The 23,854-nt window shown below is 38.7% G+C and overlaps 1 protein-coding gene across 1 annotated transcript in view; it reads right to left on the reverse strand.

Moving 5' to 3' along the window:
- Positions 1-23,854, reverse strand: part of LOC134674922 (small G protein signaling modulator 2-like) — a 136,017-nt gene that overhangs the window by 34,685 nt on the left and 77,478 nt on the right. The window contains exons 5-8 of the mRNA XM_063533083.1: positions 8,248-8,467; positions 4,367-4,484; positions 3,219-3,325; positions 2,063-2,187 (exon numbers count right to left, since the gene is read on the reverse strand). Of these exons, the coding sequence (XP_063389153.1) occupies positions 2,063-2,187; positions 3,219-3,325; positions 4,367-4,484; positions 8,248-8,467 (570 nt within the window). The remainder of the gene's footprint in view (positions 1-2,062; positions 2,188-3,218; positions 3,326-4,366; positions 4,485-8,247; positions 8,468-23,854) is intronic.

The raw sequence follows: 23,854 nt of genomic DNA on the forward strand, positions 1-23,854 counted from the left end.
TGACATCTCGCTTTGTGTGGTAGGGCACAGCACAGCGGATGTCATTCCAGATCTAGAGCAGAGCTCAACCTTACAGAAATCTGCAGCCAAATAACACTAGCACTAGACCCTACTCATAGTGTCCTTCCTGCCGGTGAGTATGGTTGCCAGTTATCAACGAGGGGTGCGGAGTGTTAGACTCGGCAACGCGCATGGAGTTGCAGGCGTCCAAAGGCTACGAAGATTGCTTATCATCAGACGGGCCGGGCCGTATGCTTGTTTTTTAGCGACGAGGTATAAAAAATAAAATTAAATATGCACAGAATATCATTGAATTAAAAACTTTGTTTTATTTTATAGTAAATTAGTATAACACTCGATACACAGGCAATCACAATCCAGGCCGCAGCGATTTTGGGCTGTAAGCCTCGTAGGCCAGTACGAGTAGGTATATCTCGGCCTCACAAGCCGCAAAAACTCGCTAGGACTGAGTCTAGACCATAGCCGTTTATTTATTCTTGATTTCATGAAGGTTTGCAGAACAGTACGTAACCGCATTATACATCTATCTTAGACGGACCTCACAGCAACAAAACAGGTTTACCACTGCACGATTTTCAAGTAGTACACGAAATATTTACATAATGTTCCGTATTAATAGGTAATATTTGAAGATCAAAAGTTCTCTAACATAAATACAAGGTCACAACATTGTCATAACAGTTCATTGACGTTGACGTACAAAAGTACGTCAAATAGGTATGCAATATTAATACCAGCATAATGAAAATTAATTCCAATCAGTAAGTATGAGTCTTCAAACTTTTTTCATTCTAAGCCGGGTTACAAGGAGCAAATTACTTAAATGATATTGGAATCGTATTGTTTTAAGATAGTTTACTGCCTTTTTCAACCATTATGCCCCAACAAATCAAATCTAAGATGAGACTCGAGCTCCATGTGATGATAATTATTTACCCTGTTTTTTTAAATACTATTTGTCTACTGGTATACTTTTTCGTATATGTATATGACTTAATGTCGAAATAAATGCGAAAACCAACTGTCATTTTAATTAAATTCGCGATACGTGTGCTTTGATCCGAGCCCAGCGGGCATCTGATCAAAGAAGTTGCGTGCACGGAACCGCTGATATCATATTTTCGAACTTATTTAGTGAATGTGAAATTAAAAAAAAAGTAATCCTGGTAGTCGTTCAAGCATACAATTGCGCGTACATAGAAGCAGTTTTCATATTTCTATCTTTTGTGCACAAATTGTTACGAATCTTTAAAGTCCGTTTTAAACCTATGTTCGTGATCGTTTTCTATCGAGCAAAAGTCAAAAACTTAGGATTCTAATCACTCCACTCACTAGAAAAAGCCCTCAAGTTTGCTAATTGAATGTATGGCAGCCGTATTGTGATCCAAAAAAGAGCTACGGCTTTTAAAAAACTCCGTTTTCTGAACTCACTGCACCTTAAGTTTTCAATTAAGTGTTAATATAATAAATGGCTTTAGAAAGTGTTAAAAGGTTAATACGCTATTTGCCACTTAGAGATTGGGTTCGAAAAAGGGGAAATGACTTTTGAGTGCGGTTTGAGTGCTTATTGGCTTGGAAATACTATTCAAGTAAGGAAATGATTTTCAATAAACTACTTCAACAAAAGATAAAAAAATATAAACTGCTACTACTACTTATTTTTAAGTACTAACTTATTTTCAAGTTACAAACTACTTAAATACTGAGCATTAACGCTACACATAAAGCAAAAGCTAGAATATAGAAATAGTAGGGTTGACTTTTTAGATGTCGTACCACTTTTGCATAATATTTCCATTGAAAGAGGACAAGAAATAAATATCTAACCTTCGAGGCCATTTTAGGTAGCTCTGAGGTATCGACAAGCTTGATACTACTTAAATCTGTATTATAAACCTGTATTATAAAGTCTGTTCGGAAAGAGAAGAGTCATGGAATGTATTGGGTCCTATATACATTCCACGACTCTTCTCTTTCCGCGTAGACTCTACGGCAGCAATGACACTTCATACCTCGGTCGAAGTGTCTATCACCAACATACCTCTTGTCGACGCCTTCGCTCTCGGCGTAACCGTTCATGAGCTGGTTGGGAGTCCACTTGATGATCAGACCGGCTGCGGTCTGGTGCAGGCTGAGGTAGCCTGGCATGGGCTCCGCTACGTCTTTCTGAAGTTACAATATTTAAATCAGTGTAGCTGTTAAATTGTATATTTAACAGCGCCATCTATCTCACCTCTTACGTACTTTATCGAAGTCTAGAATCACTAGATGGCTTAATGATCTATATAACGTACCTACTTAGTTCCCTACAAAGTGCATAGGTGGCGCTGTAATTAGATTTAATTATTTTAGGCTAGTTAATTTGCGATGTACTCATATCACTTTCCGAATATACACCATAAGAAGCACACGCTGGTTTGTCTCCGAATCCCTCAATATCCTCCGACCTACGCCCACGTGCCATCAGTAGCATCTTTTTTTCGTTCGCTGGTAGAGTTAGACCAAGATACGATTTTGATAGCACACGCAGTGCAAGTGTTATTTTAAACAATAAACTTCTATGAAATTATGATGTATAGGTAGGTAAATAACACATGCACTGGGTATGCTATCAAAATCGTTGCAGACTTTTCTTGGTCTAACTCTAGCATCCAACTTAAATGTGGCTTACTTGGAAAAATGCCAAACGGATCGAATTTTGAAAATTGGCCGATTGGGAACGGATTTCACGGGAAGCTCGCCGGCGATGACATAAAATTGGAAGAAATACAGAAATACCTACAGTAGTCCGAAAATGCCAAAGAATTTTGTACACCTAATCTCGTTAAGATAAGACTGGATTCCCTTTGCTGATGCTTATTTTTGATGAGATCTTGTTTTTAATTTAAAAGTTATTTACTACCTAGTACAGTCGCCATCAGATATATCGGAGCGGCCAATGTGTTCACAATATCTGAATACGCACTCTAACGCCCTGACAATAGAGGCGTGTTCAGATATTTGTGAGCGCCTTGGCTGCTCCGATATATCTGATGGCGACTGTACTAGGTAGTAAATAACTTTTAAATTAAAAGCAAGATCTCATCAAAATCATCATCATAAAATTTGTCATAGATCACTTTGATGACTGTATCTTCAAACCATTTCTTCTTCATCATAGGAACCTCTAGAATAGGGAAAGATATGTGAAATCTTACCGGCTGTACGCGTACATTGTTCTTGCCATACAGGAGCGCTGCACGGGAGTTCTGGTGCAAACTCTCCACGTAATCCTTCGCTGTCGATCCGCCGGCATTGATTGCACCTAAAGTTAACAAGTATGTAACTAGGTACTTAAAAAACACCAGTTAGATTCAGTCAATATTATAATAAATCAGGTATACAAGTTCTTCTGAGTCACAGATTGCATGGCATGCTTTACTAGATAATGAGGAATTTTATCAAGAGCCGTTTGCGAAGTCTAACTGACGCATGTCGAGCAATTTTCCACTAAAAATCAAAGTATTCAAAGATCAATATAAAAAAAAAACTGTTGGAGTGGCGATGGAACATTGACCCTGAACTGCTAAAGTCAACCCAAACTTTGATATATAACTTACCACGCGTAGGTGGAATAACAAAAAACTTGAAGAAAGTTCAACTAACTAGTGTAAGTACACATCAGAAACTTCGGATATAATGGCATAATAATGTCATGTCAGTGTTTATTATATAGGTATTAATGTTAATAAAAATAGCCTGCCGTGCCTGGTTCCGTCTACAGAGCTGTATGTACCTAGTGTTGTATTAGGAAACTGAATCTTTTAAGTCTAAATTTGAAGAACTCGCTCTTTTATTACAAGACTTAAAAAGCTTTCGAGGATTTTTAAGTCCTGAGTTGAGTCCTATATTGAGTATTTTTTAAGCGATGGGGTCTTTAAAAAAAGGACATTTAGACGAAATTATTAAGAAATCTATTATAAACCGATTCTAAAACAATTAATAAAAGTTGTACTTTAAGCCATTTGTGGCACTCATGGAAATACTCTTTTAAAATCTCACTCATTGTTCTAAATATCTAGTCCCTATTAACCCCAGTTGACGGTACAAAGGTATACTGCCCCAACACCAAGTGGCCAATCCATAAAGCCGTATTAGTGCAGAAGAGATATAGCGGCAAGTAGGTATAGTTTAGAGGGCCTAAACCACTAGTTTTACCTCTGTGTTGTAAAGTCAGATATAACAGTCGGTTTCGAAAAGGTTTCAGCAGATTATACTTAACACCTAACACCAGGTAGCTGAGTATCCCCAGTTGATTAATGAGTTTCATGACGCATTGGGGAAAAGCTTTAGAAAATGTTTGTACCAGTGTTTGCAGAGCCACTGTCGTCCGATGATGTGTTGAGGCTCCTCCCGAAATTGAGGATGGGCCGCCGCACCGAGGGCGGTGTGGTCGTACCGGCTGACATCCTGTGGCGTTGGACCTGGAACAATACAAAAGTCACATTTTAGTTATTAAATTAGCTAATGATATTTTAGTTATAGCTGGCAGCCTCGGAATCCGTGACGTAACGGATAAGCTGCATGAGAGTCGCCTCCGACGGTATGGCCATATACGCCGCAGACCGGTAGACTACGTCGGAAATAGATGCCTCAATCTCACTGTCCAAGGCCCTAGATCACGCGGCCGCGGTAGGCCTAAGAAGCGCTGGCTGGACGTCGTGACAGCGGACATGCAAAAGAACAATCTCACACCTGAGGATGCCGAAGACCGGGCAAGGTGGAGAAGACTGAGCAGGAAAGCGGCGATAGGCCGGCAAAACGCTATTTGAAGAAGAAGAAGCTACTATAAGCTATCGGAGGCCAGGAAATATCTCAAGTAACCCATAATCTGATAATAATCGCAGGGAACAGTTGGATTAGAGAAGCGAACAACGTTTGTGCAGAGCAGGGACATTCAATTACCTAGGTATACCTAAATAGAAATATACAACGAATAATCTCTATGTAACTTAGTAATACATAATAAATTAATAAGTATGGTTAATTCTAGAGATAATTCGAAAAGTGTATAATGTGTGTAATACAAGTGTACTACTTAATTTTATAATACTGACTACATATGTATTTAACAATATTAAGTGTCTGCTGCTGTGTGTAGCTGTAGCTGTAAACTTATACTTTGTGTTTTCCTGAATAAAGGAAAACAAGAATGAGTCTGTTTATTTGTTTCGATACACGAGTTTTAGCAACTCGTATCTTTAAATGATCAATACACAAAACAACAAAAAGGGGTCGGAACATCTTTCCAAAAAAGAAACAACAAAATATGTAGGAAATAAAAAAGTACTTTTGCTTGTATATTGCAAAGTATACATGGGAACCTTTGATCTAAAGTACAACACAAAGCACGATTTCCAATATACCTAGGTAAATAAAACCGGACAAGTGCGAGTCGGACTCGCCCACCGAGGGTTCCGTACTTTTTAGTATTTGTTGTTATAGCAGAAACAGAAATACATCATCTGTGAAAATTTCAACACTATCTAGCTGACACTGTTCATAACACGTGACAGACGGACGGATGGTGGCGTAGTAATAGGGTCTCGTTTTTACCCTTTGAGTACGGGACCCTAAAAAGATGTAACCCACGTTACGTAGTACAAGTAAAAGTAAGTAAAAGCGAAGGAAATATAACTGAAAAGTACTCGCATGAAAACAAAGGCACTGGTCAAGGTGCCATTACCGCCCTTGGCCTGTAAGTGGCGCTTAGAAAGTGCTCTAAAAATGCACTTTTTTTTTTTTTTTTTATTATGAATGGGCTTACTCATGGCCACAGACTAGCCGAGGCGTAGACGTGGCCTACGATGGAGCGAGCTTGCCCAGAAGGTGCCTGTTCACTCTTGTACGATATACATGCACTTTCCCTTCAACGTCGCACGTTAAGGCAAGGCTCCACTAAAGCGGCACGAGCGTAATGGAGTTATTTCATTACCTCCACGCCACGCGACTTACGTGACCATAAATGTGACATAAAGTAGTACTGAGCTGCTACATGACACTTGGTTTACCTACGGAGCTATGAAAATATGTCGCAATACTAGCAATGTATGAATTTCCATAAAAATAATACGAAATAATCTTTATTGCCCTTGACTAAATTTATAATGTTTGATATTTAAGTATTAGCTTTGAAAGTTAGAAACTAAGACTGAAAAATAGTAATTATTACTGAATAAGACAGAAAAATATATTGGAAGAAAACCTAATTATTATACGGTTTATTATTAATCGTATTTTTATACCACGACGGTACATCACAGTCCGCCTGATGGTCAGTGGACCCCATAGTGTATCTCAAACCCAAACTCTGATCTGAACTCTGATCTAGCTCTGTATTCGTGGCGTGTAGATCTGTACTGAACTTAAAATAACTGCATTAGTAGTACAGTTGTCTAGTAAAGCCCAGCGTGACAAACATAATAAAATTACCACCACGTAATGCCAGCACGTAATAGTGTAATCTCATTACTGGCCACTAAAATGCGACCGATGTTCCAAAATAATTGCAAAAATGCGGAGCATGAAACTATACTGCCTTAGGAATATGTTTAATTCAGTTTTCAAAAGAGTATTCAATCAAGCCGGCAGACGTGCGTGGGCGTTTCCACATTCGAGAAACAGTGCTTCTGCTGAAATAATTATTTTCCTCTACAACTTCCAGGGTGAATGTGCTTAATTAAGACCGTATAAATGAGCTTTTTTAATAACACGTACATTTGTCTCTTTGGTCAACTTTGGTGTAGATAATCTAGACCCAATTAAATAATGAAGAATGATATTGCCGTATTATTTTTACCCCGTCCACCTAGACAAATAGACATAGGTAATATAGTATTTTTTTAAATTGGATTTTGGATTTTACGTTAAGGTTGTTGTTAGTTTGCTGAGTATTTCGAGTAAAGTTCCATGTTCACTACCTATTTGTCTTTGAAAACGTGGCCTGAACTACTTAACATGAAAAATGTAATTTACTAAGTATTACGAAAAAAATATCCTGTAGGCCTCAGAGGCTTTTTCACAAGTTCATATAAGAAGCTCTGTACGTACTTATTTCAACTTTGTTACGATATACATGCACGTAATTTCAAAGTCAATATCCAAAAAGCAAATAACTCTTCGCCGGTTGTTCTAAATGACTTACAAACTCAAAGTTCATTATAACAAGCAAATAATGGGCCCGATCAAAATCTTCCGCCGCTCTGAATCGAACGCAAATCGTTTGTTAGCTGATACAATTTTGTATTCCGTCGCTCGGAACCAGGAATATAATAGAAAAATTGAACACAAAGGATTTGCAGTGAATTTGCCTGTAATGAAAATAATAGCCTTGGATAACAATGACTGGGTACGTACATGACTTTGCGAAGGCAAAATAGTATATGTATTTAGAATCAGAGTAAAAGGAACATCCTTGGGGAATGGCGTAGTAGGTACCTTCAATATACGTTTAGGATATAAGTAGGTATTTTATTACCTTATTTTATAAAATAAATAGGACCTAGAAGTAATTACGCACCTTCAAATGCTTATAGCATCTATCCTAACAAAATATACCTAATAACACGAAAGAAGACAAAATCAAATAATCCTAAGTACTTTCGTACAAGATTCATAAGCAAACAAACATAAGTTTGTATACTAACGTAATTTTGTATTCATAATATTAAAAGATTCCGAACCATAATTTGATTGGCAGTTGTGTAGGTACCAAGTACATAACAAACATATTATAAGTTACAAGTTCCAAAGTGTGGGTGGGACGATACGGCGTGTTTACATTTTTGATCCTTTTTAAGGTTTCGGTAAACGTACTCAAACTTATTTATTTCCTAATATAATACTTGTAGGTATATCAAACATAATATACCTACGAGTAAGTGCAAAAAGCGGACCGCTCTACGTCCTAAAAGCTTCGGTTCGTAGCGATCTCTACGTAATTCCTTTTTCAAAATGATTAATGAACAGTACTTTGCGGCAGTTTCTTGCTGGGTATGAAATAGGTATAAAATGATTTATTTACCGTGCATGTTATACTTCTGTGTTACATTGAATTCCTTTTAACAGTAGTCGTCGAAATTGTAAACGAAGAAAGTAGAATTACGACACCTCCCCATGAGGCCCTATCCTATTGAGGTTGAATACCCAATTCGAATCTCCGACTAGAAAAAATAAAGTGGAACTCACCAGCTCGTCTGCCGGCGGGTCTGTCCAGAAGCAAGCCGGGGCCTTCGCTTTAGAGTACTCCAAAGCACAGGGCCCCACGAGCAGCGAGCTGAGAATACTCCCGAAGTCCGGATCGGCAACCAGCGCGTCTCGTTCGTAGTATCGATTCGCGTTGCTAACGAGATGCTCGATTATTTTAGCGAGTTGACGCTCGAACAATGCTATTCGGATCCAGAGATATCTGAAACAAAAGGCTTGTTGTAAGTATACGGTCTGTAGACATTTGTAACGCTATTTGAGAGGTTGGGATAGTTGAATGTGTTAATAGATATGTGAAACGTCTACAAAAGCGTTTAGTAAAGGAACACTTTTATAAACCAAACTGAACAAAAGCTGTTTTGATATGATCGTCGTATACCTACCTAACTGTTACCAGCTTTGCTATAATTAATAATGAATTCCAAATGAATGACATGGCTTAATGAAGTCACCTAACGCCGTTAAAGAAAGGTGGGTGACAAGACAAAATTTTGAATAGAGTTTTTTTATATCGTGCGTATTAATTAGGTACATGTTAATTTCCGTGAATACCGAAGACCGTGCAAAAGGGGTGGTGGAAAGGTTGGAAAGTAGACCTGCACCCAGTAGGGCTGACGATTCAACTGGGCTTAAGACTAGTTTATATAGTAAATTGTTATGAATGTAATATACACTAATATAATATATAGCTGTCTCTTCTTTTCGATGTCGTATTTCTTCTCGATGGAGATTTGACACCCCCTGCGTACAAATTTGCTTGGGGGGTCACCTCTTTCTGCAGCTGACAGTACCTTGTTAGCAAGTATTAAAAACGCCGCACCTTTTTATGTTGCACTAATAAAATAGCAATTTCTCCAAGTAAATGTCGTCGTTACATTATGCTCAGAATTTCAGATGCTCACGAGCGGTCGCAAAACGGCCATAAACCGAACCGAATACTAAGCAGAGTGTGAAATTCAAAAGCAATTTTATTTCCTACGTCATGAAACACAAGCAGCCGGTGTCACGTCAAATCGGGGTATAAAACAACAAAACCGGCCGAGGGCGAGTCAGACTCGCGCACGAAGGGTTCCGTACCATTACGCAAAAAACGGCAAAAAAAATCACGTTTGTTGTATAATGTTGTTAAAGCGGCAACAGAAATACCTACATTATCTGTAAAAATTTCAACTGCCTAGCTATCACGGTTCATGACTTCATGAGATACGGGTGTCATTCTGAATCCCTAACAACGTTTGTCCTAAAGTCACTTAAATTGCCCTAACTGGTTTGTCCTAATCGTCACATGCCCTAACGATCAATGGTCATAACGATTATTTTCCATAATGTAAGGTTCTGAAAAATGGTTAGGTTTTAGACCTTGCTGCCACAAAATTAGGTTATGTTTGGGTTAGAACTGCGACCCTCGCAATGAAGAAAATATGCTTAATAACATTAGGATAAGTAATCAATAATTAGGGAAATCAAAATTAGGGTTTTTAGTGTTAGGACAACTGATCATTATGACAAAAAATATTAGGGAATGCAAAGATAGGACAAAAGACATTAGGGATTCAGATATAGATCCATGAGATACAGCCTGGTGACAAACAGACGGAAGGATGGACGGACAGACGGACAGCGGAGTCTTAGTAATAGGGTCCCGTTTTTACCCTTTGGTTACGGAACCCTAAAAAACAATCACAGGACACCGCTACAAAACAAAGGGCGTTTTTATTGACACTTCAATTCCGGGCTTTTATTTGCTCCGTCAATTTTTTCTGGTGCGGAAGGCTCAATTTATAAAATGAGAGATATTTTATTTTTCTGGCTGTAATGTTTGCTCGAATTGTTAAAGATCCTCTTGAATAATCTAATTAGGCTAACGCCTGTTTTCAAAATATTTTGTCCTTTGATTTGATACTGCCTGTAATTATTTTCCTTAGATACATAATGATGCTTGAGTGCTAGCTAAAAGCTTGGGTGTCATTATAACCATTTACCTACCGAGAGCGGGCCAGCCAACGGTTCAGTCGAGCCAATAGGTATAAGTGCGTTTTCCAAGCCGGCATGTAACGGATTTCGTTGTAACGTTACATTGGTTTGCCCTATAACCTCTGCCCATGCTCGGGAATGCAGTTGGAATACATGGTCTTGTCATATTTTAACGTCAGTTTATACCTACGTTGTCTTCGTCCCCATTTCATTCTTCCTGTACACATGTCACATCACGTCACATTTGCCGTGAGAGAAAATAAATCGTTTGAATATTTTGGTAGAGATCTTTATGAAATTTAGCAACATATCCTTGTATTAAACTTAGCATTAAAAAGAACAAAGAAGAAAAAAAGCATATAAGTTTTTTTATTGTTGTACGAGTAGATTATTTGAATCCAATTTTGAACCTATATTAGGAGCATTCCATGAAATTGTCTACGGTTTGTCCCGTACAAACGCGATTTTCTGAAGATTTGCAGATATGAGTTTCCTTTTCTATGACAAATGGTCAAAAATATACACAGAAAATTAATCGCCTGCTTTAAATGCCGAAAAAAAAGTCACAAGACAGGAAATAAAATGCGTTTGTACGGGACAGCCCGTGGAATGCTCCATTATAACCCTGCTTTTAGTGCTTTTGCTTTGCGGTAGTCGGGTAAAATTTAATTAGGCACTTAATTTTAAAATACTTGCTCATTTAAATATTTCTTTCACGCACTCTGCCAAAGTACAGACTTAAACGAGGTTGTGAACATGTAGGTGTGTTAGATGGTTAGTATCAATATGTAGGAAGTTTAGAAACTTATTTAATTTACATGTATTGTGCAGTTTGAACGATTTACGCGCGTCTACCGAATCAAAGGATCGGAACATAATAGTTTCTATAGATCTAAATCTAGTGTTAGCAAATATCTCGATAGAAGTGCCGACGCTAATAATCAAATTCACATTAAATACGAGTACCTAATTATGCGCCAGAAAAATATTGAGCTAAAACGCTTAATTATACTAAGTAAAAAAACTAAAAAAGAAACCGCCTACCCGGTGTGCTTATCTTCAACGTCCGATCTTCAAACCTCAAGGGGGATCATTACACGAAAACATTGAAAGAAAACGAATTCCAACTGAGGGTAAATTTATTCAGAGCCAATTTAGGTGGAACTCACTCGATTCATTGTGGCTAAGCCAGAACTGATCGCAATGATTTTATAACGAGTTTTTCGCCATCTTTGTTTTTTACTTTTACCGTTCGAATTAATCCTTGCCGCTTCTTTCTACCATAACTATACGACAACATTTTCATCTTCACCAGGGATGGATGGCAGTCCTCAACTGTGCATTTCTCCAGAAACTTCCTGCCTCGCACAGCTTCCTACACTCTGGAATGAACCTGCGGTATTTCTGGACCGATACGACCTTCAAACCTTCAAAAAAAGAGCGCACTCCCATCTTAAAGGCAGGCAACGGACTAACAACCCCTCTGGTTTTCTAGGTGTCCATAGGCGACGGTAATCGCTTACCATGAGGCGATTCATTTGCTCGTTTGACTGACCTATATCATTCAAAAACCAAGATCAAATTCTGCAGGTGTAACAGGCGCTCGACGTGACATAATTATGTTTTATAATTTGATTACTCATGTGCCGTCAGAAAGTGCAAAATTTCCACATCGTATAATTTCCAAAAGTTCTCATAATTGTGTACGGAGACAAAAACATTCCATTAACAAAATGGAAACTTTCTCTATTTCTTGTGAAACTCTCCTGATTTTTTTTTGAATTTTCTAACTTTTTATTTAGGGAAAGAAAAAAAACTAGGTGACTGAGCATAGACTTCGCTGTTATTACTCTGTGACTAAAAATATACACTTCACGCTGAATTTGCGAGCCGCAAATATATTCAAGACACGTAACCAGAGATTCGCATGGAAAATGCCCAGCGTTCGGAAATTCAGAGTTATCCAGTTTGAGAGTGGAACAAAATTGCTATTGATTGTGTTTGTGTAAGCAAAACGATTTTGTCGCGTTCTCTCGTGTAATGAGTCGTTACAAGCGTAGGTTTAGGAGGATTAATCTTAGGTAAGCTTTTAAAGGAAGCCTATAAGATAAAGGCATAAATATGACAAGATTAATTAATTAGAAATCATTGTAGCGTAAGTTTCTTTGTTGCAAAGAGTAGTTTCAACATTGCGCCGGTGAAGACAATGTAAGGGAAGTACTGCTTGGCTGGTTCGAAAAGGGATAATCGCTCAAAGTTTAAAGCATCACATCACCAAGTAATATTGCTGCCGACAAGTGTCACAAATAGGAAGCAACTAGAGAAATGTGACGTAAAACTCGTAATATGTTATCTTATATGTATAGTCAGGAGCGCTGGTGGCCTAGCGGTAAGAGCGTGCGACTTGCAATCCGGAGGTCGCGGGTTCAAACCCCGGCTCGTACCAATGAGTTTTTCGGAACTTATATACGAAATATCATTTGATATTTGCCAGTCGCTTTTCGGTGAAGGAAAACATCGTGAGGAAACCTGCATACATCTGCGAAGAAATTCAAAGGTATATGTGAAGTCCCCAATCCGCATTGGGCTAGCGTGGGGACTATAGCCCAAGCCCTCTCGCGCTCGAGAGGAGGCCTGTGCCCAGCAGTGGGACGTATATAGGCTGAGATGATGATATGTATAGTCAGCCAAGAAAGTGGTTTACCATTTTTCGACTCTATCAATCAGATAATAGAGTCGAAAAGTGGTAAACCACTTTCTTGTCCGACCGTACCTACGCATCTTATGCTCCTTATAAACGCTCCTTGCGAACGGTATTGTTAGTCAAGCGTATCAATGAGCATTTCTGTACGTAGAAACTTCCTCATCCTCAATTCAATACCGACGGACTGTGGCTTACACAATTATATTCAGAAGCATCTCAGGGATTTTGCCAATAATGTCGATTGTCAATAAAGCGCTACTTGCTATTTGCACAAAGATGTTATTCCCAACCCTCCCTCCCTCCATATTGACCACCCAGAATCACTTGTTAAAGAAAGTCATAATGTATAAGCCAAAATAAATTAAAAACCTTTCTCACTCTTTTTTCTCGCCGCATCAACTGACGGCCAAACCCGACAAACTCCTATAATAGTCGAGCCAACTTTGAGATCGTCAGGCGCGAAAACTCCGAATGCTCTTGAGAAAATTTTAAATTGCAGAACATTCATAAATTTCATAATTGATTTGGTTCTAATTGAGTTCTGCTCAGTTTTCAACTCATTGGTTTCAGCTGCCTCTGACTCATTAAATCGACATTGTTATTGTTACTTCATTCTGTTGAAGCCAGCGCGTTTTGTAAATACAATTTACAATATTTTACTGAATTCTCCGCATATTTGAGCTGTAACCGAATTACGGTGTTCAATAGGAGAATTAAATGAAGCACTTATATAAAATTCATTATGAAAATAAGCATTCCAACATTGGTAGCGTTTGCAATATATATGTATATACTCTCTATGTATATACTCACCAGTCAGAATGTATACATCCAGGAAATTTTACGAACTGTCACTGTCACACACACCAACAATAAACAGCCGAATGACACTGCATATGAGCCACTGAACGAATCGGGCCCTCAAGGCTTGGTGATTGTAGATGGAAATCCAGCATTAGATCAGGAACGCTTATTATCGGAGCGACTGATGCCTGTATCAGCTGTTCCTACGAGCCCCAACTTGGACGACTCAGTTACTGGTAGCTCCGAGCCTCCCAGCCCCGTATCGCAGGCTAAAATAGCTGATGATCTCACTCAGACCAGTCAGACCTATTCCAAGGCGGCAAAATCTGAGCCTGCCATGCCTGAGAAGCGTACAACTCGTTCGCGTCGTGCAGCTAAAAAGCAGAGTAAGCCATCCACAAGAGCTCGCAAGAACATTACTGCTGCAAATGCTGCTGTTACCGCAACTGACACTAACGTAACTGTCACTGAGCCACCCGCACCACTGGTCACATCCTCTGACCGACCTCAAGCTTCGTGCATTAGCGGCCTGCGTGCAGCCCCTCCCCGCGTCACCAGTCTGCATGTTTACAACCTCAGCGAGGGTACCACTTCGGACGACGTCATACACCACGTCCAGACTCAGATGGGAATCTCGACACCTAGGTGCCAACAGCTGGTGGTTACTCGTGGTAACTATACATCCTTCCGCCTGGACGTGCCCGCTGATAAAGTCAAAATCGCTAGGAGTGCGGAAAACTGGCCCGAGGGTGTTGGAGTACGATTTTTCAATTTTATGCAACCAAAAAACCCAGAGCAGCGACGCCCAACATCAATGAGGTAACGGAAAAGTTCGTAGTAATCCACCAAAACGTTAGATCAATTACTGGTAAAACTTCACTGCTCGAATTACTATGTAACGATGAAAAACCCGATTTACTTTGTTTAAGTGAAACATGGTGCCGAAAAAATGAATTGGATCACACGAGGTTATGTGGTTATGCGCACGCGAACAGCTACTGTCGCGAGCGCGCCGGCTCCCACGGCGGGGTAGCAATTTTTACACGTGAGGGTACGCAGTATAAACAGCGTAATGACCTACATAGCCTTTGTGTTCCTTATCATTTAGAGTTGACGGCTATTGAAATATCTTGTTTTAATTTGATTATTGTAGTATTATATAGGACATGTAATGGAGACTTTGACATTTATTTAAATAATTTGGAATTGTTATTGAAAAAGTTGACTGACGAAAATAAAAAGTTTCTCATAGTCGGCGATCAAAATGTAAATTATCTTACTAGTAATAACTTGCGACAACAGGTCGACGATGTACTTAGCAGTTACGGCTGCTCCAATACTGTGACATTCCCGACCCGCGTGACCGCTGACTCCGCGTCGTGCATTGACTGCGGCATAGCGAACCATGCCCGCAACTGCCTCACTGTATCGCCAGTGGACACTGCTATTAGCGACCATAACGGCCAAAAGTATGTTTTCACAATGGAACACAGGAATGCAAAAAACAACCAGAAACAGTTTGTCGAGCGCCGATTATTTAATAAGGAATCTATTCAATTATTTTATGTTGACATTACGAGTTATGATTTTGATTTTATTTATGATGCGACTTATGACATACAATTGAAATTTGAAAAATTATTTAACATTTTGACATACCACATTAATTTACGTTTTCCGTTTAAGAAATTGAAAGTATATCGAAATAAATGCACGCCTTGGCTGACCGACGATCTTTCTGGGTATATAAATAAATATAAAGACCTTGTAGAAATAAGAAGACAATACCCTGACAATCCTATTATATCAGACTGTATAGAACATTATTCAAAGCTTATACATACAACGACATTGACTGCTCGCAGAGTTCATATAGAGAACAAACTGAAACACAGCAAAAATCCAAGTAAGGAAATTTGGAGGATTGTTAACAATGAAGTTGGCCTAAAGACTAGATCAAGTATTACTTGTCTAAATAATCCAGCGACAAATAACAAAGTACCTAGTCACGAAATTCCGAATGTTTTTAATATGCATTTCATCAATTCCGTAAATAAATACCTTATACAAACAAATGAACAGCAGTCCTCGCAATACCTCAGTCAACACCTCAGTGACATGTCCGCGCCCGCTTACTGTCTTCCTACGATAACGCGTGACTTACTGTACAAAACAGTACAATCAATGTTGAAAACGCGTAAAACCGTAGACACATATGATATATCGCTAGACATAATCCTATGTGTCTGGCCGGTCATTTCAGACATCTTGATTGTGCTGGTTAGTAAAATGTTCGAAACCGGTGTATACCCGCAAGTGCTTAAAAGTACTAGGGTGTGTCCGGTTTATAAAGGTAAAGGAGACAAGAGTGACGTGACGAATTACAGACCTATCACCATAGTACCCACCATCTCCAAAATTGTAGAATCAGTCCTGTCATCCAGCTTAATGACTCACCTTGAGGAAAACAATTTGCTCACGGAAAACCAGTTTGCCTATAGAAAAAACTTATCTACAACTACAGCAGCACACAAATTCTATGACCATATCGTAACAGCTCTGGATGATAGGTATAAGGTGGCGGGTATTATGTGTGATTTATCAAAGGCTTTTGATGTTATTGACCATAATTTATTATTGAACAAACTTTGTAGTTACGGCGTCACAGACGCAGCTTACCGATTGTTCAAATCATTTTTATCGAACCGGAGGCAAGTGGTAAAGCTGTCTATGAATGATAGCGGCACCCATACATCTGACACTGCCCTCATACACTTAGGCATTCCTCAAGGTTCGGCACTAGGAAATACCTTATTTTTGACATTTGTTAATGACCTTCCATCCGCTATCACGACAGGATTGCCGGTGCTATTTGCGGACGATACCACCGTAATAGTAAGCGCGCAAACCTATGAGCAGCTGGGTGAAAAAATCAATGACACTTGCAGGCAGCTGCAGCGGTGGTTTACAGTTAACGGGCTGCTGCTGAATGTAAGTAAGTCCAACGTTATGGTTTTTTCAGGACGCCCGGTCTCACTACCACCATGCATATCTGACGTCCCGATGCCGCTATGTACTGAGTGCAGGTTTCTTGGTTTCGTGATAGACGCGAACCTGAACTGGAAGTGCCATGTCGACAAATTGTGTGATAAGCTGAGTAGTGCCGTCTATGTGCTACGAAAATTGAAACCTCTTATATCGCAAATTGCATTAAAATCGGTTTACTTTGCCATATTTCATTCGCGAATGTCTTACGGTTCTATAATGTGGGGGAACTCGACGGATGCGAATCGAGTCTTAATACTACAAAAGCGTGCCCTCCGCGCCATGGCTGGTGTTAAAACAAGACATTCGTGTAGAGGTATTTTCGTAGACTACCGAATAATGACGCACTACTCACTACATATGTTTGAAGTTTTGATGTATGTCAGAAATAACTTGTCATCATTTTCTAAAGTAAACGTATCTGGCAAGGTGATTCGCTCAACAGGGCGCCTAAGAACTGTCCCACGTCGCATGGCACTTGCGGGAAAAAACCCGCGTGTCATCGGACCTACTTACTATGAACGACTACCCCAAGACTTGAGAGACGAGCCCTCTGACAAAAAATTTAAGAGCCGTTTGAGAAACTTTTTATTGGATAATCCACTGTATTCTATAAAAGAGTTTTATGAAATCACTAACTAGATTTATTTAAATATTGATTTGATTTATTTAGATTTACTTTGTTGACATCTGTATTGTAAGGTTTGTTGTTATAATTTATTTTTATTTTTTTAGTATAATGACGACCCTTTCATGGTGACCTTAATTCCTATGACATAAGTGCTCAATTTCGTTTACATATTTTACTTATAGCTTAATGACGACCCATTCCTGGCGAATAATTGTATTTAATTTATTATTGTTATTTAATAATTTTGAATGAAATTTTGATTGTCAGTGTTATTTTTCGTAGGAAATTATTCATAATGTAAAAACTGACAATCACAATATAAATTCCTAAAAATTTACCATGTGTAATTTTAAGTGACATTGTATATTGTGAGATAAATAAATCATATCATATCATATCATATACAAATAGAACAAGAAAGTTAACATTTTAAATTATTATTTCACACAATTTTTATCGCAGCGGTGTTATATTTTAAAAGCATTTTCGAATACATAAAATAAATAAATAAATAAATAAATATTACAGGACATTCTTACACAGATTGACTAAGTCCCACAGTGAGCTCAAGAAGGCTCGTGTTGTTGGATATTCAAACAACGATACATACATGATAGATACATGTATGTATACATATGATGAGTAATCATATCAAAACTCGTTCCGTTCCCAAAACTGGGCCTTTCAAAACCGGGCTCCTACATGCCACTTCTCCCCTGCTTTTCAATTTAAACTTGAACAGGATGTAATAACGCGTCTTGAAACGAGGCTTTAAAAGTAATAATTTTGAAGCGCGAATGAGGTACTTAACGCATCCTTTTGATCCCTTTTCAAGGATATACCTATTATTATTTAATAACAGCTTCAAGGAAATACGTTAGGCAAAACATTGTACCGTTTATGTTAGGTACTTGTGTGTAAAAGTAACATACCGATAATTATTAATTACATTTTTAAGCAGGCTAAAGAAGCAGGCGAGCCAGGCGAGGTGTTATATATAAATGATTTCCAGATGCTTTTGCTCTTTCAACTCTTTCATGTGAGGTAAAGTGAAGTTAATGGATTCGTCGCGGACGCACGCGGTGCACGGACACGGACGGGGATCCGCGCGTCGCGGCGGTATACAAACGGGACGCTGTCTAATATTCATAGCGCTGTCTCACTCACACAGCGGATCCGCGTCCGTATCCGTGAAGCCTTAAGACATATGAAATGATTAATAATAAACTACTATTCTCTTTATTTATTTTTCTTCTTAAGTTAGGTTAATTATAATATGAATATAAAAGTAAAATATAAAAACACTTACAAAACAATAAAAAAAAATTATAAACACATTATAAACTACTTATTATTAATCATTTTAGTTCAAAACCAAAAAAAGTAAGACAATGTTGCCACTGCAATAAATTGTTTGTATAATAGTAAATTATTTTTTTATAAATAAACACGTTAAGATAATTTATTTATTGGTATTTTACTCCTACGATTTAAAAAAGTACTTTTATTTACTTATTTTTACATAAATAAATACAAGACGCACTAGTAAAAAGTGGCAACATTGTCTTACTTTTGGTCTTGACCTACGATTTTCAGTATAATGTTAGATAATTTTAAACACCTCACCCGCATGGCTACTTCTGCTACTGACTGTATTTTCAATGTACAGTCACCTGCAATAATATGTTACACAATGAAGGCCGCAAAAATATCTGACACGATCTTATTTGTAGAGCCATAAGTGCGTGTCACATATTTTTGCGGCCTTCGAAGAGTAACATATTATTGCAGGTGACTGTACAAAAGGGCATACATAATATCAATATCCATCAACGGAGCAAAATACAATTCAAAGTAAAAAACATAACCTACATTACATAACCTACATTAAATAAATCTGGTCCCTATCTCACGGCCGATCTCGATGGATCCATCCTTCAAAGATTTATTGAGGGTTGCCTTGACCTTGGGCGGTTTACAAAAGATCTTTCAGATTTTTCCTTTCAGTCCTGAGTGTTATATGAAACTTTTTGCGGTAAAATATTAATTTGTAGGTATACTATGTAGTTTAAGTTAATGTACTACTACTTATTCTTATGAACCTATTAAGTACAGCCAAAAGTAACAAAAACGAGCCTTGATTTAATTTACATATTTTAACAAAGAATCCTACTTTTTGAGTTCCAATATCAATCTGGTAGTTCCTAAAAAAATCTATCTGTCAGAATTTCTGAATGCCACTGTAAAAATATACCTAAATCAGAAAATAAGCAATACTTATATTGAAAAAAATATCTGAATCAGTAATGTTTTAAAGTAAATATAAAAATTGAGAAGAATCATAAAAATAAAAGTTATATCTCTAAAATTCAATAAAGTCAATAAAGTCAATAAAGTCAATAAAGTCAATAAAGTCAATAAAGTCAATAAAGTCAATAAAGGTCAATAAAGTATAAGTGACTAAAGTTTTCTCTGTTAAAAAATAACATTTAACATTGTCAAAAATTTAGGTCATTGTCTAGATTTTTATTTTTTATCCATAGCAACAATAGACAAGCCCGGAGGCTAAAAAGAATGGGCAGATTCTTTACAAAGTTCCACAAAGCAAGGTCGTTCAGCGTGGCCTGAAAGAATTTGCTGAATTTATGTAGTAACTTAAAACGTTTTATATCAACAATTCACTAGCATTGACTAACATCAGATCAGGTAGGTAGTTTTTAATAAATGTTTAAGGTTTTAAAATATACATATAATTATAATATTATATAATAATTATTCAGCCTATATACGTCCCAATGCATTTAAAATATGTATTTCCAAAAATATCTCGTGGGAACAACTGGCATAAGCGTATCCTTTTCTCGAAGCAACCTTGTTCCCATTTTTGCAACCCATCCAACTGTATAATATTTTAAACTTTCGCGTTTTGAATACATATGTGTGGTGGGTGGTTTGAAAATGTGATGTCTACCCCAAACTTTTCCATACACTTTTCGTCGGGTAGATGCACAAATCTCTGTTTTGACATTTTGCTGGGACAATCAGTCAGCCGCGACCACGACCAGTGAAACCTGTGTCGAAACGTCGGTAAATAAAGGTAATTGAATATAATTCGCGTTAGACCCGTCTATAATGTGAGTTAATATCCATCCAACTGTGTTGTGGATAGTGATAGAACCTAGAACTTTGTTACTCGTACCTAGACCACTAGGTACTAGGTTTCAGAACTGGCAAACCACTATAACTTTTGATGTGTTTTAATCTGAATATGCTTGCTATACCTACCCTCTCGGGGTCCATGTGATATTTTCTTCATTAAATTTGTCGTTTGAATTTATGATAAATTGTTTTGATTTATGATGCAGTTATTGAAGTCTGTCAGTGTATGCATCACTTAATCTTATCCTGCTCTATGGTATGACAACACTGAAGTGTCTATTTTATCTATGCATGTCTGACGCCATATATTTCCTCTTTTCTCGAAACCTCCGTCACGATAGCATCGATTCGCCGCTCCGCTCCTAGAGTCCTAGTATTACAAGTCTGGCTGTATGTTAATACTCAATATAATAAGTTCACTAACAAGACTGAGTTTCCTTCGTGTACTTCAAGTAAGTTATCCCCTAGTCTGCGGGGTCCACGCGCACTCTGCGATACCCCACGACATACTTAATAGGTTACGGGGCCCAGACCACGCTGCGAAGAGAAGCAAGTAAGAAAGCACATTCATTATCGAATTACCTACTCAAGGAGGGAGCATGGTCGACCAACCCGTCGCGCCTGTTGGAGCCATGTCGGCCGGTTCGGGCCACGTGGCGATAGAAAAATTGAACGGTGCCAAAAACTTCTACTCGTGGAAATTTGCCATGAAGATGTCGTTAATGCATGATGGCCTGTGGGAGACAATTAGTAACGGTGCAGGAGAGGGCGATCGCCGTGGACAGCGCGCTCTCGCCAGAATTTGTTTGTCGGTGCAAAGCAACCTTTACCAATATATACGGTCTGCAAAAACTGCTCAGGAAGCGTGGAAGAGTTTAGCAGACGTCTTCGAGGATGCTGGCCTTGTGAGGAGAGTATTACTACTGCGGCAGCTGCACAGGTTAGAGTTTAGTCAATTTAGCTCCATGTCGGAATACATTGAAAATGTAATGACTATAGTGCAGCAGCTGGCAGACATTGGAAAAGTAATAGAAGACACAGAGGTTGCAGAGATGCTTCTCAGCGGCCTGCCAGCGGAATATGACTCGCTAGTGTCCAACTTAGAAACGGTAGGAATGACCGAGGAACTTTCAAGCGAAATCGTCAGGGCTCGCCTATTGCAAGAAGAGTCGAGGAAATCCGACGTGGAAAACAACACCGCATTCTTTTCGAAGAACAGGCCCTTTAAAGGGAAATGTCATTTCTGCAAGCGGCCAGGTCACACAAAAGCACAATGCTTCAAGCGGAAGAAGAACCGACCACGTAGGGAGGAACAAGCCATGGTGGCTTCCTTGATGGTGCAGCAGCAGTCGAAGAAGGAGTGGTTCATTGATAGTGGCTGTACTAGTCACATGTGTAATAATAGGGACTACTTCATAAACTTTAAGAATCATAGTACAAAAGTGACTGTTGCAAGCAATGGTGTTCTTCAAGGTATTGGTATTGGTGATATAGAGTTAACTTTAAATGGTGTAATTAGAAAGCTGACAAATGTTCTGTATGTACCTGATTTAATTTCTAATTTAATGTCTGTTAGTAAATTGGCCAAAGGTGGTTTCAAAGTAGAATTTAACAATGATGGGTGTGCAGTGGTTGACAGATTAAAAAATGTAGTTGCGACTGCTTCGGAGCACAATGGAATGTATAAATTACATTGTAGTGAGCCTTTGCGCATTAGGGGGGGCTGCATTCCCTCGCCAGTGCGAGAGATGACAAGCTCCGCAGTTGCTGCTCCTGTGGTGACAACAGATATACTTCACCAGAGGCTGGGGCACATAAATCTTAGGGACCTTATGGCTGTTAGGGACAGGTTTAATAATATTATGTTGCAGAATGGAGACCTGGAGGTGGAAAGGACCTGTGTTCCCTGCCTGCAGGGAAAACAAGCAACAAAGCCTTTTCCTAAAGCGAGTACAACGCCGCCTGGAGACAAGCTGGCGCTGGTTCATACGGATGTATGTGGACCTCTGCCGAGCAGCTGGAGTGGCGCAAAATACATTCTCACTTTTACCGACAATGCTACAAGAAAGTCATTTGTTTATCTATTAAGAAGAAAATCAGAGGTATGTAATAAATGTATAGAATTCATTAATATGGTCGAAAAGCAGTCTGGTTCTTCTGTCAAGTGCATAAGAAGTGACGGAGGTGGTGAATACTCCAGCAAACAACTTTCTAATTTTTTCAAGGGTAAGGGCATCTTGCATCAAGTTACAGTTCCATATTGTCCACAGCAGAACTCGGTAGCCGAACGCCTGAATTTGACTCTTATGAGTAAAGTTAGGTGTATGCTGCAGCAGTCCGGTCTTGACCGAAGGTTCTGGGCAGAGGCAGTCATGACCGCTGTTTACCTTAAAAACAGATCTCCAACAGCCGCTTTAGGTGGCCAAATTCCAGAGGAATTGTGGACAGGGTCAAAGGTTAACCTCAGCCATCTTCGAGTCTTCGGCTGTGTAGCATATGTAAAGGTACCTGATGTTAAACGGACAAAATTAGATGCAAAATGCAAACCATATATTTTTGTGGGTTATTCGGAGACAACCAAGGGTTATAGGTTGGCTAATTGTGCAGACCCAAGGAAAGTTGTGTTGTCTAGAGATGTGGAGTTTTTAGAGGAAGAATTTTATAATTTTGGACATGTTAATAATAATGATAATCATTTTAATTATGAATTTTTAAACAATTTTATGAATAATGATTTTATTAATGACATGAGTAATAGTGTGAATGAGAGTAACATTTCAGTGAAAGGCACGAATGAAAGTAATGTCGTTTCATGTGACTGTGTGAATGACAGTAACACAGATGGCTGTAGGAATGATAGTACTACGAGCGGTATAAAGTGTGTGAATGACAGTAGCACAAAGGGCTGTAGGAACGACAGTACTACGAGCGGTATACAGTGTGTGAATGAAAGTAACACAGTGGGTTATAGGAATGATAGTACTACACCCAGTAAACAGTGTGTGAAAGATAGTAGCATAATAGAGGGCAGAGGGAAAGAGAGTACCGCATGCACCAATATAAGTGCAAATGAAAGTAGCACAAGTTGTAATAAAAGCATGAATGACAGCAGTGACTCCAGAGTTGTGAGTCAAGCTGATAATGTTTTAAATAGTATAAGACAGGATCATAATTATTCTTTGAATTTTTCAGGGTCTGGGGACGAGTACTGTTCAGCCAGTGACAGCGACTCACACCGTGGCAACTCATCCCATGGCGGCTCACCCCGGGGC

This window comes from Cydia fagiglandana, chromosome 20 (genome assembly GCF_963556715.1).
Source record: "Cydia fagiglandana chromosome 20, ilCydFagi1.1, whole genome shotgun sequence".
Taxonomy (NCBI): Eukaryota; Metazoa; Arthropoda; class Insecta; order Lepidoptera; family Tortricidae; genus Cydia; species Cydia fagiglandana.